General features: G+C 42.6%; 1 protein-coding gene across 1 annotated transcript in view; it reads right to left on the reverse strand.

Annotated features, from left to right (window-relative positions):
- LOC142219112 (alpha-2-macroglobulin-like) overlaps positions 1-14,133 on the reverse strand; it is a 30,829-nt gene that overhangs the window by 9,153 nt on the left and 7,543 nt on the right. Inside the window, exons 7-20 of the mRNA XM_075288079.1 lie at positions 13,509-13,662; positions 11,864-11,948; positions 11,538-11,637; positions 11,254-11,368; positions 9,932-10,041; positions 9,686-9,841; positions 8,312-8,548; positions 7,205-7,271; positions 5,912-6,057; positions 4,319-4,468; positions 4,049-4,192; positions 3,113-3,230; positions 1,683-1,824; positions 1,098-1,323 (exon numbers count right to left, since the gene is read on the reverse strand). Coding sequence (XP_075144180.1) covers positions 1,098-1,323; positions 1,683-1,824; positions 3,113-3,230; positions 4,049-4,192; positions 4,319-4,468; positions 5,912-6,057; positions 7,205-7,271; positions 8,312-8,548; positions 9,686-9,841; positions 9,932-10,041; positions 11,254-11,368; positions 11,538-11,637; positions 11,864-11,948; positions 13,509-13,662 — 1,950 coding nt within the window. The remainder of the gene's footprint in view (positions 1-1,097; positions 1,324-1,682; positions 1,825-3,112; positions 3,231-4,048; positions 4,193-4,318; positions 4,469-5,911; positions 6,058-7,204; positions 7,272-8,311; positions 8,549-9,685; positions 9,842-9,931; positions 10,042-11,253; positions 11,369-11,537; positions 11,638-11,863; positions 11,949-13,508; positions 13,663-14,133) is intronic.

The following is a 14,133-nucleotide window of genomic DNA, read 5'->3' on the forward strand; positions in this document are numbered from 1 at the left end:
CACTGTGTGTATTATCCTGTACTGTGACATCACTGTGTGTATAATCCCTGTACTGTGACATCACTGTGTATTATCCCTGTACTGTGACATCACTGTGTGTATTATCCCTGTACTGTGACATCACTGTGTGTATTATCCTGTACTGTGACATCACTGTGTGTATTATCCCTGTACTGTGACATCACTGTGTGTATTATATCTGTACTGTGACATCACTGTGTGTATTATATCTGTACTGTGACATCACCGTGTGTATTATCTCTGTACTGTGACATCACCGTGTGTATTATCCCTGTACTGTGACATCACTGTGTGTATTATATCTGTACTGTGACATCACCGTGTGTATTATCTCTGTACTGTGACATCACTGTGTGTATTATCTCTGTACTGTGACATCACTGTGTGTATTATCCCTGTACTGTGACATTACTGTGTGTATTATCTCTGTACTGTGACATCACTGTGTGTATAATCCCTGTACTGTGACATCACTGTGTGTATTATCCCTGTACTGTGACATCAGTGTGTGTATTATCCCTGTACTGTGACATCACTGTGTGTATTATCCCTGTACTGTGACATCAGTGTGTGTATTATCCCTGTACTGTGACATCACTGTGTGTATTATCCTGTACTGTGACATCAGTGTGTGTATTATCCCTGTACTGTGACATCACTGTGTGTATTATCTCTGTACTGTGACATCACTGTGTGTATTATCTCTGTACTGTGACATCACTGTGTGTATTATCCCTGTACTGTGACATCACTGTGTGTATTATCCCTGTACTGTGACATCACTGTGTGTATTATCCCTGTACTGTGACATCACTGTGTGTATCAACTCTGTACTGTGACATCACTGTGTGTATTATCCCTGTACTGTGACATCACTGTGTGTATTATCCCTGTACTGTGACATCACTGTGTGTATTATTCCTGTACTGTGACATCACTGTGTGTATTATCCCTGTGCTGTGACATCACTGTGTGTATTATCTCTGTACTGTGACATCACTGTGTGTATTACCCTGTACTGTGACATCACTGTGTGTATTATCTCTGTACTGTGACATCACTGTGTTGGTCTTTACCTTTATACATTGTTCCAAGTAGTTAAACACTGTGGCTTTAAGAGTGAAAGTTTCTCCTCTGATCACAGAATACGGCAAAGTGATGTCCACAAAGAAAGGCTGGAAAACACGAAAAGAAGCAGAAGGGGCAAGTCCGAAACCACTGGGGCCCATACAGAAAGCTCCCCCGTGCCAGTCTGTGATGGTGTCAGGAGCCGCATCATGGAGAACGGCAATCCCAGAATCCCTAATCCAAGCAGATTAGAAAGAAATAACAGGCAATGATTATTTATCAGAATCTTAGTGCTCAATGACTAGAGGAATAATAGAATAACTATTGGCTATAACCTATTGTAGTGACTGTAGTATAGAATATATAGTTATTATGTGCCGTGTACTATCTAACCTAGATCTTCACAGATTGCCCTTTAAAATATCAGGTACAGCTAGAGAGATATTAGACAGTCTGGATTACAAGGTGGACAGATGACGGCATCCCCTGCTCCTTCAGAGTCTTAATCCCATTCTCTGGTTTAGGGTGAAAAGTAAGGGAAAGACTTCTTTCGTCCTTTGCTCTGGCCGGCAGTCCAATGAATGGCGTCTTACCCCACGGCTTCCAGCTTCCATATCCATGTTTCCGGGAAGTAATGTCTTATCACTGACTTCTGCTTTTCAAATATAATTATGTTTGACGCTGGAAACATATCCATATATCCTTTCTCATTAGAGGAAAAATGGCGATAAATTCCTAGGATAAAAATACACAATTGACATAAACTGTTTCGAAAGTTGAATAAAAGGGAAGGAACGACGGCTTTTCCTGTTCACACAGCGGTACGAGGGTTTACTTTTTACAGGACAGATTTTACTTCATGGTGTTACCAATTACTATTCTATACTAGATACTGGGAAGCTAAAGAAAATGGGGGGGGGGGGGGGAGATTTAGAAAAAAAAAAACTATTTCCTCCACTTTGTGTTTATGAAGTTCACTGTGTAGTCAAGAGGACACATTACCTATATTCTGCAGGTCAGCACAATTAGGGAAATACTAAATTTTAGGATCTCTTTACATTATTTAATTACATTATTTATTTAATAGGTGCTGCTCCAGTGATTTCGCCACAGTAGGATTTTTTTCTCTAGCCCCCACCATTCGTAAGCAATCAATGTTGTTAGTTTTGGTGCCTGGTATACTATTTAGGCTCTGTACTGTCAGGAGGGCGGAGTCAGTAACAAGGTGTGTGATTCTGAGCTCTGACACTGGCTGCCTCTGATTGGAGCTCTGAATCATGTGCCTTCTCCTGCCTGACACCGCCCACCTGACAGTACAGAGCCCAAGTAGCATATAAGGCACCAAAACTAACTGTACTGATTGCTCAGGAACAGTGGGAGCTAGAGGAAAAATTTCAATTATGCTGAAATGAGTGGAGTGGCGCCTATTAACAGATGCTAAGAACTGGAGCTGTCTCTTTAAGGGACATTGTGTCCTGCCCTAATATGGGGGCATTATGAACTGCTCTGTTTGGGAGGTTTCGTGGAGGCTTTTTAAGGGGTCCACAGGACACTCATCCCCCTGGCAGCTCCTTCAACTTTCATATCATCACTTCCTGGTTGTTGAAGACCATTGTCCACTCCTTTCAACCCAATGATATTGAATTCTCGTCTTCTTATTTGCGATCCCTGCCACCAATGTTCACAAGTCTCAATGGAGGAGACGGGTGCTGAAGAAGAGGATTAGAATGGGAATCACACCGCTGCTTTCCTGCTGATCATCCTTATTATCCATGAAACTGCCCCCCTATGTATGCCCCTGGCTTTGCTCTGCAAGAATCAGTCCAAGGCAACACCAGACAAAACTTGTAAAGCTAAAACGTAGAGCGCTAAAACCTAAGACTAATACTGTAGCACACAGGTCTTTCCAAAGCGTTAGGAGAGCCGGCGTGCCGAAATGTTGTTTATAAAAAAAACACAAACGTAAAAAGCATTAAAATATGAAATATTGGCTCTAAATACATAGATTGCATTAAAAAGTTACTTGTTCCATCTGGGGTGTATACGTAATGACCCCATGCCTTCCTGAAACGATTTCTATGTTCATCATTTGTTGTGGAACGTTTCATTGTAGCGCTTGTCATTATTTTTAGGCTCAAGTCCTGTATGGAAAGAAAGAAAGAAAAAGTTACTCGTCTTCTCTCACATCTCCAGCCAGATAAGGAGTTGTGTCTACTCTTCAAGTCCTGTGTATGTCTTATGCGTCATTAACAGCCAGAGACTAATGGGGACCCCCGAAGTGGTGGAGCTGGAACAATGGGGGATGATGAAGAAGGATACTATACTTTTTATCTTTTGCCATTATTTTTTCCTATTCCGTGTTCTCTTTGGAAAGTTTAAGAAATAAAAATAAAAATCCCTTAAGGCCGTGTCCCCAAGTAGTGAAAACACCATACAGTGCCTGGAAAGTGGATGGGACTCTTGGTATTCCATTCAGGGGGGTGTCTCCATGCGGACTCCTTGCGGACAGAATACAAGCGCTAGTGTGAACCAACCCTTAGATCCCATTCAGATGAATATGAGTTGATCAGCAGTACCTGGTCTGCTTTCTGCTTCCAGCTCTATTCTCTGTGTATCCGTTTCTGAAAACAGGTGATCCATGGAGGGGCCAGATGTTAGACCCCCAAAGATTTGATATTAATAATCTACAGTTAAGATAGGTCACCAATATTTTTAGCCAGGAAAAAATGGGATAAAAAAATCCGGTTTCGCGGCGGAGAGCATAAAACGCTCACCGCCGCTCACGGCCGGACCCGGTCAGAGCTTTCCGACTTCTGGCATGAAGAAGACGGAAAGCTCAGAACGGACAGGTGAACGCTAGTGTGAACTTAGCGTAAGCACAGGATGAGGTTGCATACAGACCATCAAAGTAATCCTCTATATACCTGAATATAATAATTTATAAGATGAATAAATATACCTCAAAATAGGTGCAGACATCAGTGTCTTTTCTATACTCTTTATCATAATATCTGTAACGGTAAGTTCTTGGTTTACATGAATCTTCATCTACAACGCGGCTGTTATATATCTCAGGACTGGGAATCGGGAAAAGGTCATAAACCTTTGGAAATAAAATATTGAGAACGTAATGCGTTAGTGGACCTATGAAGGAGGGTACGAGGAAAGATCACACAGACCTCACACGTGCCTATATCTGCTAACTGACTGTATAGAAAACGGGAATCACCTTGTCGGCCGTCATCTCCTTCTCCGGTTTCATCAGTACCACGCTCTTATCCACCACCCGCAGACCACAGAGAGATCCAGGAGCAGCCCCAACCTGGAGAGACACATCTGATCCTGGAAGAACTTCGCCTGGGAAGAATCCGACTGACACCTGACAACAGAGAAATAATACTCAAAAGACACAATGGGACAGATTTACTATTGTGGTTATCACTTGACTTTGGTGTAAGATTGGCATCTTGAGGAATTTTGGCACATCCAGTTTTAGGCCATACTCTCTAATTCATTTGACAAATGGGTATAGTGTCACAGGGAAAAGAGGCGCCGCACCTCCCATGAGGCGACCTGAAGCGACCGCTTCAGGCGGCGCTATGCCAGGGCCTCGGGAGGACGGCATTTTTGCTGACCTAAGCCAGTCCAGGACAAGCTGCTCAGCCCCACCCCTTTCTTGTGACCCCATCCCCTCAGCTCCGCCTCTCCTGGGGGGGGGGGGGGGCGGCTTTCTGACGTCCGCTTCAGGCGGCAGAAAGCCCAGGTTCACCCCTGAAAGAGGGCATGGCTTAAATGTGACAAAATAAACCAAATTTTACTAAAATTTTGGCACAATGTAATCCAACTAATGGGTAATACTCTGAATTCTGCTGCAAAAAACACAACATTCTGAGAAATATTTCTGGGGTGGAATTTGAGAAAATCCACTGCTTACTCCTCTGAATAGATGTATTGCTCTTCAGGGGCAACACGGTGGCTCAGTGGTTAGCACTGCAGCCTTGCAGCGCTGGAGTCCTGGGTTCAAATCCCACCAGGAACAACATCTGCAAGGAGTTTGTATGTTCTCCTTGTAAACCTGTAAACCTGTGTGAATGTGAATTTGTGTATCAGTGTCATCTACAGCGCCCTGCCCCTTTAAAGCTGACCTACAGCAGAAAAAAAATGGCTGGGTTGCTAAGGAAACCTAGAGTAAAGCTCTGATGTGTGAGTGTGTGCTGAGCTGTGTATCTAATCCTCTGATGTGTGCTGAGCTGTGTATCTAATCCTCTGATGTGTGATACTGTGTGCTGAGCTGTTTATCTAATCCCCTGATGTGTGATGGTATATGCTGAGCTGTTTATCTAATCCCCTGATGTGTGATGGTATATGCTGAGCTGTGTATCTAATCCTCTGATGTGTGATGGTGTGTGCTGAGCTGTGTATCTAATCCTCTGATGTGTGATGGCATATGCTGAGCTGTGTATCTAATACCTTGATGTGTGATGGTGTGTGCTGAGCTGTGTATCTAATCCTCTGATGTGTGTACCTCAGTTTGGATATCAGTGTTGGATATACCTGGAGTAATGCTGTGTGCATGTGGAGTGACTGTGTGTATGGCATTTGGAATATGAGTGAAAGACTTGCAGGTGTGTATTGGCTAATGCAGGTCATTGTTTTGTCAATACTGTATCTCAGGAACGGTACATCTGAGAGAGTTGAGACCTGATCTACAACCTTCCCGGACACCTGATGTATCTGTGGGTCAAATTTGGTGAAGTTGTTTGGTCGCACATAAAGCACAGAAACTAATTTTTATATATATAAGAGATAAGATTGTACTCACTTTATTCTGAAAACACTTCTCCATATTGAACTGAACAGAATCTGCTGCAGCGCCTCCATTAGGAAGCAAAATGTAGCCAAGGATTGTAAAAGATGGAGCTAAGTCGGGAGTCAGAGGGAGCTTCAGTACCGCAGTGCCAGGTTTAGCTGGACAAATCAGAAGATAGTAATGAAGTCTGATCAGAAGGAAATGTGAAATAACCGACAGGAGAAGGAAAGTAAAATGATACAAATATAAGAGGCTGGATATTACAATGTGCTGTGAGCAAAAAGCTAAAATTGTAGAAATGTTCTAGAGCTGTAATACCCATCTGGTGGTGGTCGGTGGGACAGACGTGGTCTGCATATACCTGTAGTCTCTGCTTTCAGATTTGTGCTCAGATACTGATTTAGGGTGATGCAGTTTGCTGGCCCTGCTGCTCTGGTGTGTGTTAGAATTGGACCGGGGGGCTGTGGCTTCTTTGTCAGACTATTGTCACTTGGCTGTCTCTGCCATCACATACTCTGCACAATACATGGATCTGAAGAAAAACTACTCTCTTCATGGCACCATTTGCAAACCTCCGCCTCTAGCATTATCTTCATGCTTCCTGCTCCTTCTACTACAGATTCAATAGCAGGAATCAAAATATTCTTCTCTAACTTCTGGTGCTTGTTTACCCCAACAAAGTAAATTCCAGAGGAGAACATGTTCTTAACACCCACTAGCTAAGGTGGTGAAACCAAAGATAAATTGTTGTTCCCTCTAGGGACTTCCTAGCAGTCACATGGACATCCTATAATGGTACGTAACCTCACTGGCAGCCTACAGTTTGTGCATGGAACAACCAGAGGGTTTATTTCTTGTTCTGTCAATGTCTTGGTTTGTTCTGTTTCTTCTGTAGGGAGCTCATGAGTAGGAGTAGGGAATGTTCCAGAATAATAAGGATATATAGATTAGCTTACGTCTGTAAGAAAGTGTTACCTAGTAGAGGCAGTTAGCCTATAGTCAATGTCCAAGTCTTTAAGAAGCCTTGTCACATGATGAAGGATGTTAGCCAAACCCATACATATATATATATATATATATATATATATATATGTACACACAAGCAGACATTAATATATATATATATATATATATATATATATATATACACACATATATATATATATATATATATATATTAGTACCAGCTCTAGAGTCTGCTATATTCCATCCACACGTGCTGTATCCTAATATCGGGGACACCAGATACTCTAACACTGCAGTCACATTGAATATTGTAGACATGGCAGTAATGTCATTCTTTACCTCTTTTTCTACTTCTTATTGGGATTTCCAGCTGTCCAGAGTGTTTTATTGAAAATCTAGAAATGACCTAAAAATAAGAAGAGAATGCTAAAATGAAATAAAGAAGAACATGTAATCCTATATTATATAAAGTAATTGTATATGTGTCAGTCTGTGGTTATGAATATAACACCACCTGCGGTTTAACCCCCTGCTGTTAGAGAGAGTCTATCATTGGGGATACCGTGTTTCCCCGAAAATAAGACAGTGTCTTATATTAAATTGTCGGCCTAAACATAGGACCAGTCTTATTTTCGGGGGACGTCTTATTACACCCAGAGGTCATGCCGGCACTTCCTTAGCGGAGCGTCAGCATGACTGCCGGTTGTAGGTAGTGTAGGGGAGGGGGGGAAGGTATCCTACTTACCTTTCCCATCTTTATAGTAGCGCTGGTGCTGCTGTTCGTCCCGGCAGTGGTGGGCGGAACTTAGCAAGCCTTTGGGGGGCGGGGCTTAGCGATCCTCACTTCACTGACACAGCAGCCAGCTGGATGCTGTACTCTGTGCTCCGTGTGCAAAGGAAAGCCGGCTGCTGCCTCTGGGATGAGCTGGGAGAACTCATCCTACAGCAGCAGGGACAGTGGACACAACAGCAGAGGCAGCAGCCGGATTTCCTGTGGACACCAAACACATCGCACAGTGTTCAGTCGGCTGCAAAGATTTTTGGGCATGCCTTATTTTCGGGGGGTGCCTTATATTAGGCAATTCAACAGACCCCCCCCCCCGCATACCTTACTTTTGGGGGGTGTCCTACTTTCGGGGAAATACGGTATGTATTGTAAACCAAGCACATGTCGGCATAGCCTTTAGACAGGCAATTATACTCCTACCTTTGGTTCAGTCTTGAACGTCGCCATTTTATAAATAAATCACTTTTCCCATTTATGTAAGGGGTACCCAGGGAGCACAGGAGGAGTTCCCTAGTGCTCTGTGCACAGCTTAGTCATGTCTTGAATGCTGCCTCCTGGATCATTGTGTCACACCCCCTGAGATGTCTTGGTCCTCCTGGAACAATTACCCTGACCTCAGCTTAGTTAGTGACGCACCCATTGTCTATCCTTGTACCCACCAGATAATATAAGGTAAGATGACTGACTCCTTCCTTTATGTCACCCTTTCTGATGATATAGTCCACCTCGATCTCTTGCTGACCGTCACATGGCAGGACGTTATCCAGAGCATTCATCTTGATAAAGCTCCTGCTTTGAGCTTTATAAGGTCTTACATTCAGGTACGCAGGTTTATGACTGGAGAACATGATGGCAGACATAAGAGGATGTTGGTCGTCTGTGCGATTTACTGTTGCCTGTAAGAAAAGAATAAGAACTGATCAAAGGGTCAAAGGATCCTCTCGATCTACCCATATGGCTTTCTTTTAAAAAGCCAAACCTTGTCATCCATATGTTGGCTTGGTTTCCTATTAAAAGGAAATGTATCACCTATATTTTTAGTCATTTACATGAGATATATTTTTTTCTATACTGCTTCTGTTTTCTAATTGCCTAAACTTGTCTATGAGGATAAGATATATGTTGAGTAGTGATCTCTACAGAACAGGAAGTGATCTCTACAGAACAGGAAGTGATCTCTACAGAACAGGAAGTTGTTATGAGAAAATATGTGAAAATAGCAACATATCAGGGTTTTTTATATGCACCATAGACAGTGCCAGGGGGATCCTATATACACACAATGTGGTCCCTTTATAGGGGGATCATGGACAGGGACAGTGGAATATTATCTAGATTACGTAGGTGTCTGCTGCTGTTGCACCTATGGTGTTAGTATGGTGCCCTGTAATTATTTGAGGGTCAGGCTGAGCTCACATGTGCACCAAGTGTCTGTCTGATGCAAAGTTATCAGAAATGCTGGAGGAAAAAAATTCAGCAAATTTCAGGGAAAAAAAAAACTGTGTGTCGACAGACCCCATTACAGTAAGTGGGATCGATTTGAGTCCCCCATTAGCAGGGGTGAACCTGCCCCTTTCGCCGCCCGAGGCGAACAACAGAAAGCTGCCCCCCCGGGGGAGGAGGGGGGCGTGGCAGAGCGGAGGGGCGGGGCTTATCAAAGGGGGTGGGGCTTAGCGCCGTTCGCCGGCAGAGAGCAGGCACGGAGACGACCTGCTCTCTGCCTGAGCGTGAGGGGAGGCTGCAGGAGCAGCGCTGCTCCAGTGGCCTCCCCAAACCACTGCTCGGTGCTAAGCCAGTCCAGGACAGCTTGTCCTGGACTGGCTTGGGTAAGAAAAAATGCCGACCTCCCTGGGACCCTGGCATAGCGCCGCCTGAATAGGTCTCTTCAGGTTGCCTCATGGGAGGTGCGGAGCTGCCCATTAGCCAAACTATTTCTCCAGCAATGGACCAGAACAACAACTAACCAATACAGATATGAACATAGTAACAAAATAGAAAGAAATAAAAGGACTTCTACACACTATGAAAAAAACGTCTCCAATCCAGTTGTTGGTATTGTCTATGCTGTAGAAAGCTTTTCCATCGGGTCCTGTCGTCAGGGATTCCTTTGTTGTATTAGATCCCATTATGTAGGTGAGGTAGACTGGTATTCCTGGTATGATGGCGTCATTGGCATCTGTTACTCTAATCTACATAGTGATGGATAAAGATGGTAAGCACAAGATTGGTAATGGACTATGAAGTTCATTGATCCCAAAGGAAGATTTAGATCACATTACCTGAATTCTAAATGGGATTCCAGACCTGTATTTAGTATCAGAGCCAACCATATGGACTTTAGTGAGAATGTGGGAGATTAGAGTATTGCTCGTTGTTGAAAACTCAATTCCTGAGTGAGGAAGAACAATGAAGGAAACAACAGACATTACTTATATAGGAAGAGGGTGGCCATGGTGGGCTGATGCCATACCTTACACTTAGACATTGGTTTGTTGTTTTTGTTGCATATCCTAAGAGAAAAATTGGACATAGGGGCAGTCACCCAGTCCATGGAAAGGGCTATTTAGGCTCTGGACCCTTGATATCAGGGTAACCGATATGAAACAGAAAGGAAACATTAGAAAACCTGAGCACACAGCTATTTGCTATCAAAGTTACTATGGCATAGAGGAAGCTGGTTGTCATTGGGTATCATCCATAACCCAAGGAGTTGATAAACTGCCATTAGCCCTTAACTTGTGTTCCTTTGTGCATTTCCTAAGTGTACCTTCACCTCAATTCCAGGAATAAAGGTAACTGACCCCCTATCTGACAGGAATCTATGAATCGTGGTTCCCTTTACATGAGGCAGATCAAAAACTGGTGCTTGTATTTGGGAGTTCTCTCTTTTGTTCTGGTCCTTGCCTGACCATGTGACCAACATTCTCCAGTTGACATAGAATCTTATGTGTGGACCAGAAGTCAACTTCTCTATTCATTCCTTTAAGACTCACATTAATACTCTCATAGGAACTTTAGAAAATGACTGTTCACATGTAAGACACTGTGCCAGTTAGAAAGTCTTATTGCTGGTCACATGACACAGCTGAGGACCAGAAGGAAGTTGATAACTCACAAACAAATCCATTACCCATACTTGTCAACTATTCTAAATGGATCTTTAGGAGACCAGGAGAACCCTGGCTGTTCCACCTCCTCTTCACAAATCCCCAACCCATCTGATGGTCCCTTTTTATGACATGGGCATGGTATGTGCCACATGAAGGGCCCTTGTTACATAAAATATATCAGAGAACCCCAGGGTCCTGGGAGATAAAGTTGGCAAGAATTAAATTATGTAACTTGTAAAGTAAAATGTTTATGGGACTATCTTGGGGTGTTTGTTATTTCAGTCTATATGCTGCCAAGAAATTTTTGTAGCTGCAAATAAAAACTTAAGTGATACCTGATTTAGTGTGAAGACATGAAAAGGACAATGTGCAGGACTCGCATGAACGTTATTCTTTTGTTAATACTGAAGATGTGTAATCAGATTGGTTCAAGTGTACATGATACAGCCCTTATATACCCCGATCTATATATATATATATATATATACAACCTGTCTCCGCTTCCTTGATGGACGCTGTCCCCAGCAGATTCATCTCCATTTCAAATTCGTCTAGTTGAAAGGTCTCACAAGGAACTTCCAGGGTTGAACATCCTGAGATATCCAACTAGAGAAAAATTGTCAGAGTATAAGTATCATAGTAATACTAACCTATGGACCATAGTGGCGTAGTTTCTAGAAAAAAATAAAACAAAAAAAAACTATTTTGGAAAAATTTGGATTTTTTTTTCCATTCAACCACTTCAAGTATCTGCTTTTCGTTTAGCACAGCTTACCTCTCCCTTTAGGTCTACACATTTAGCATCTGTGCTGAAAAATTCCTTTCTGCATACTTGGACCTTATAATCCCCTTGAACTGGCTTCCCATAGGTATACCTAATAGAGGAGAGAGACAAAGGTTAGATACACATCAAAGGGTTTTTCCAGGTCTACAGGATAGGTCATCAATATCAGATCGGTGGGAGTCCAACACCTGGCGCCTCCGATCTGCTGACTGAAGAAGCAAGCAGTGCTTGGGTGATTGCCACTTTGGCTTGACAGCTAGTGACATCGTGTTATTTGGTCACATGGTCTGTTTGGTGCGCAGTCAAAGACATCTTACCTGCCACACACTGTTAATGTGAATCGCTCATCGGTGATCACAACAGCATCGGGCATGTGTAGAGTGACCTCGAATTTTGGCAGAACTGTGGAGGCATACAATATATCAGAGAAATCAGGAGAAGGGGCGAGTAATAAGAATCACAAAAGATGTAACCCTTTCTCTGCTGTCCATGTATTTATACGTCCACCCCAGTGTGGCACTTTTGTAGTAGAGGACATATCTAAAAGGAGATATCTTATTAGCAAAGCCAATATCTCAAGATATGAAGATGATCTTGCATTGATTTTAAAGAAGAGAGCCATCTTTAAATTGATACCAAGATCATCATGATAACCCTTATAGATCTGGAGCGATTCACTGGTGAAAACACTATTGGGCACTGAAATCCCAATGCAGATCTCAATTTCTGACAGAATTTTTAACAGCAGATTTTTGACAGCCTTAGTGATATGAATTAACTCTTCACTAGGGTTGAGCGATCCCGATCTTCTTAGGCGGGATCGAGGTCGGAGGTTATTTCCCATAATGCTTTGCTAGTGGCCAAACATTGTGGGAAAAGCTAACAATGTTAGCTAGGTCCCATAGGAATGAATGGATGCAGCTTCTGCGCGCCGGCTGCATCCATTCATTTTAATGGGAGACTGGCTAACATCTCTAGTACTTACCTGCACAGATCGCTGGTCTGGTCCGTGCTGAACAGTGGGGACCGGACCAGCGGCAGCAAATCTGTGCAGGTAAGTGGACAGCAGGGGGGGGGGCCTAAGTAGCCAGAGGAGTTTTTTAAATCACTACACAGGGTGGAGATTAACAGTTAAAGTGTTCAATTTTTAGACTCCATGCTGTGTAGTGAGTAGGATCGTTTTTAAAATACGATCTTCAATTATTAAAAAAAATCCCATTGACTTGCATTGGGATCGGAATTGGGATCGGGTTCGAATGGAAAATGATCGAAAATCAGATTTTAAAAATGATCCTGAAATCTCAAGATGGGCTCAACCCTACTCGTCACATGTGGAACTCTTATTTTTATGAGGTTTGGTCCAGATAACTTTTTGTTTGGTATCCATATTTAGCAATTAATATACATTTATTTGCATTTTTTTTTTAAATAAAACACATACTTTATATCAAAATTGCATGAAGGTGCCTGTTCCTATACAGTACCAAGTGGCATTTTGACAATTCTACAGGTGTCTATTTTAAGAAAATATATACATATGGGGGGGTTGGATGATTTTTTAATTTTCAAGTTTCAAGTTAGGTTTTATTTATCCATCTCAAAACTGTGAAAATTGATCTGGCTACCAGAGGTGCAAAATATTCAGAGACCTGTGGTTACCAAAGGGGTTAAAGTGAATCTGTCACCCAATCTACCGGCATCAAAAATAGTAGGAGAAGCCAATGCAGAGTGATATATAGTCTGTAGAAATATATAGCTTGTAGACCTAAATGTGTACAATGTCTATGACTAGGGTCCTACTCAGTGACAAACTTCCTTGTATGAACATGCACATATAGATAGATAGATGTTAAGTTATTATTTTCCCAAAATACTATATATCACTCTGCTCAGTTCCTCGGGCACCAGAATAGATTACAGATGAATGTGATAGATTCCCTATCTTAGATATCACTTCCTTACCATATTCTTCCACACTGAAGGTATGGACATTGTCTTTCACCTTGATTGAATATTGACCTAATGGAGGCTCAGAGGAAAGAGGGAGAGAAAGCTCAGCAATTCCCTGACGGAGACTCACATTCAGCCACTGGCCGATTCGATTCTTCTCTGGATCCTGAAATATAGAAAATGATGTCCAACATAGAGAAGTCTCCAACCTCGGACTGTCCGGCTATGCCAAAAACTACAACGCTCGGCATGTGCTCAATGGCATAGTTTCGAAACAGCTTGAATACTACAGGTTGGAGACCAGAACCATGGGGGTTCCTCAATAAATTATACTGCGAAAAGCTCATAGGATGCATAGACACAACTTTATTATGGCATGTGAGAGAAATGGCACTGGGGACAGGCGGGTCTACTTGTTACCCAAGTTGCCCCAAATCTTGCACAACCCCACAAGTGTGTGCACCAGTTTTTTAGTTATTTGCAATAATGTGCCTGTATTCAGATGTGACTAGTAATTTGGGTGTAGTGTAGATGGGGCGCAGTTGTAGTCTAGTTCACTATATGAGAACAAAACAGGGCTGGGGAAAAAGGAAATCACAGTCTACTTACTTGAACCTTCAAGATGTACAGTCCAGGT

This window comes from Leptodactylus fuscus, chromosome 10 (genome assembly GCF_031893055.1).
Source record: "Leptodactylus fuscus isolate aLepFus1 chromosome 10, aLepFus1.hap2, whole genome shotgun sequence".
Lineage (NCBI taxonomy): Eukaryota > Metazoa > Chordata > Amphibia > Anura > Leptodactylidae > Leptodactylus > Leptodactylus fuscus.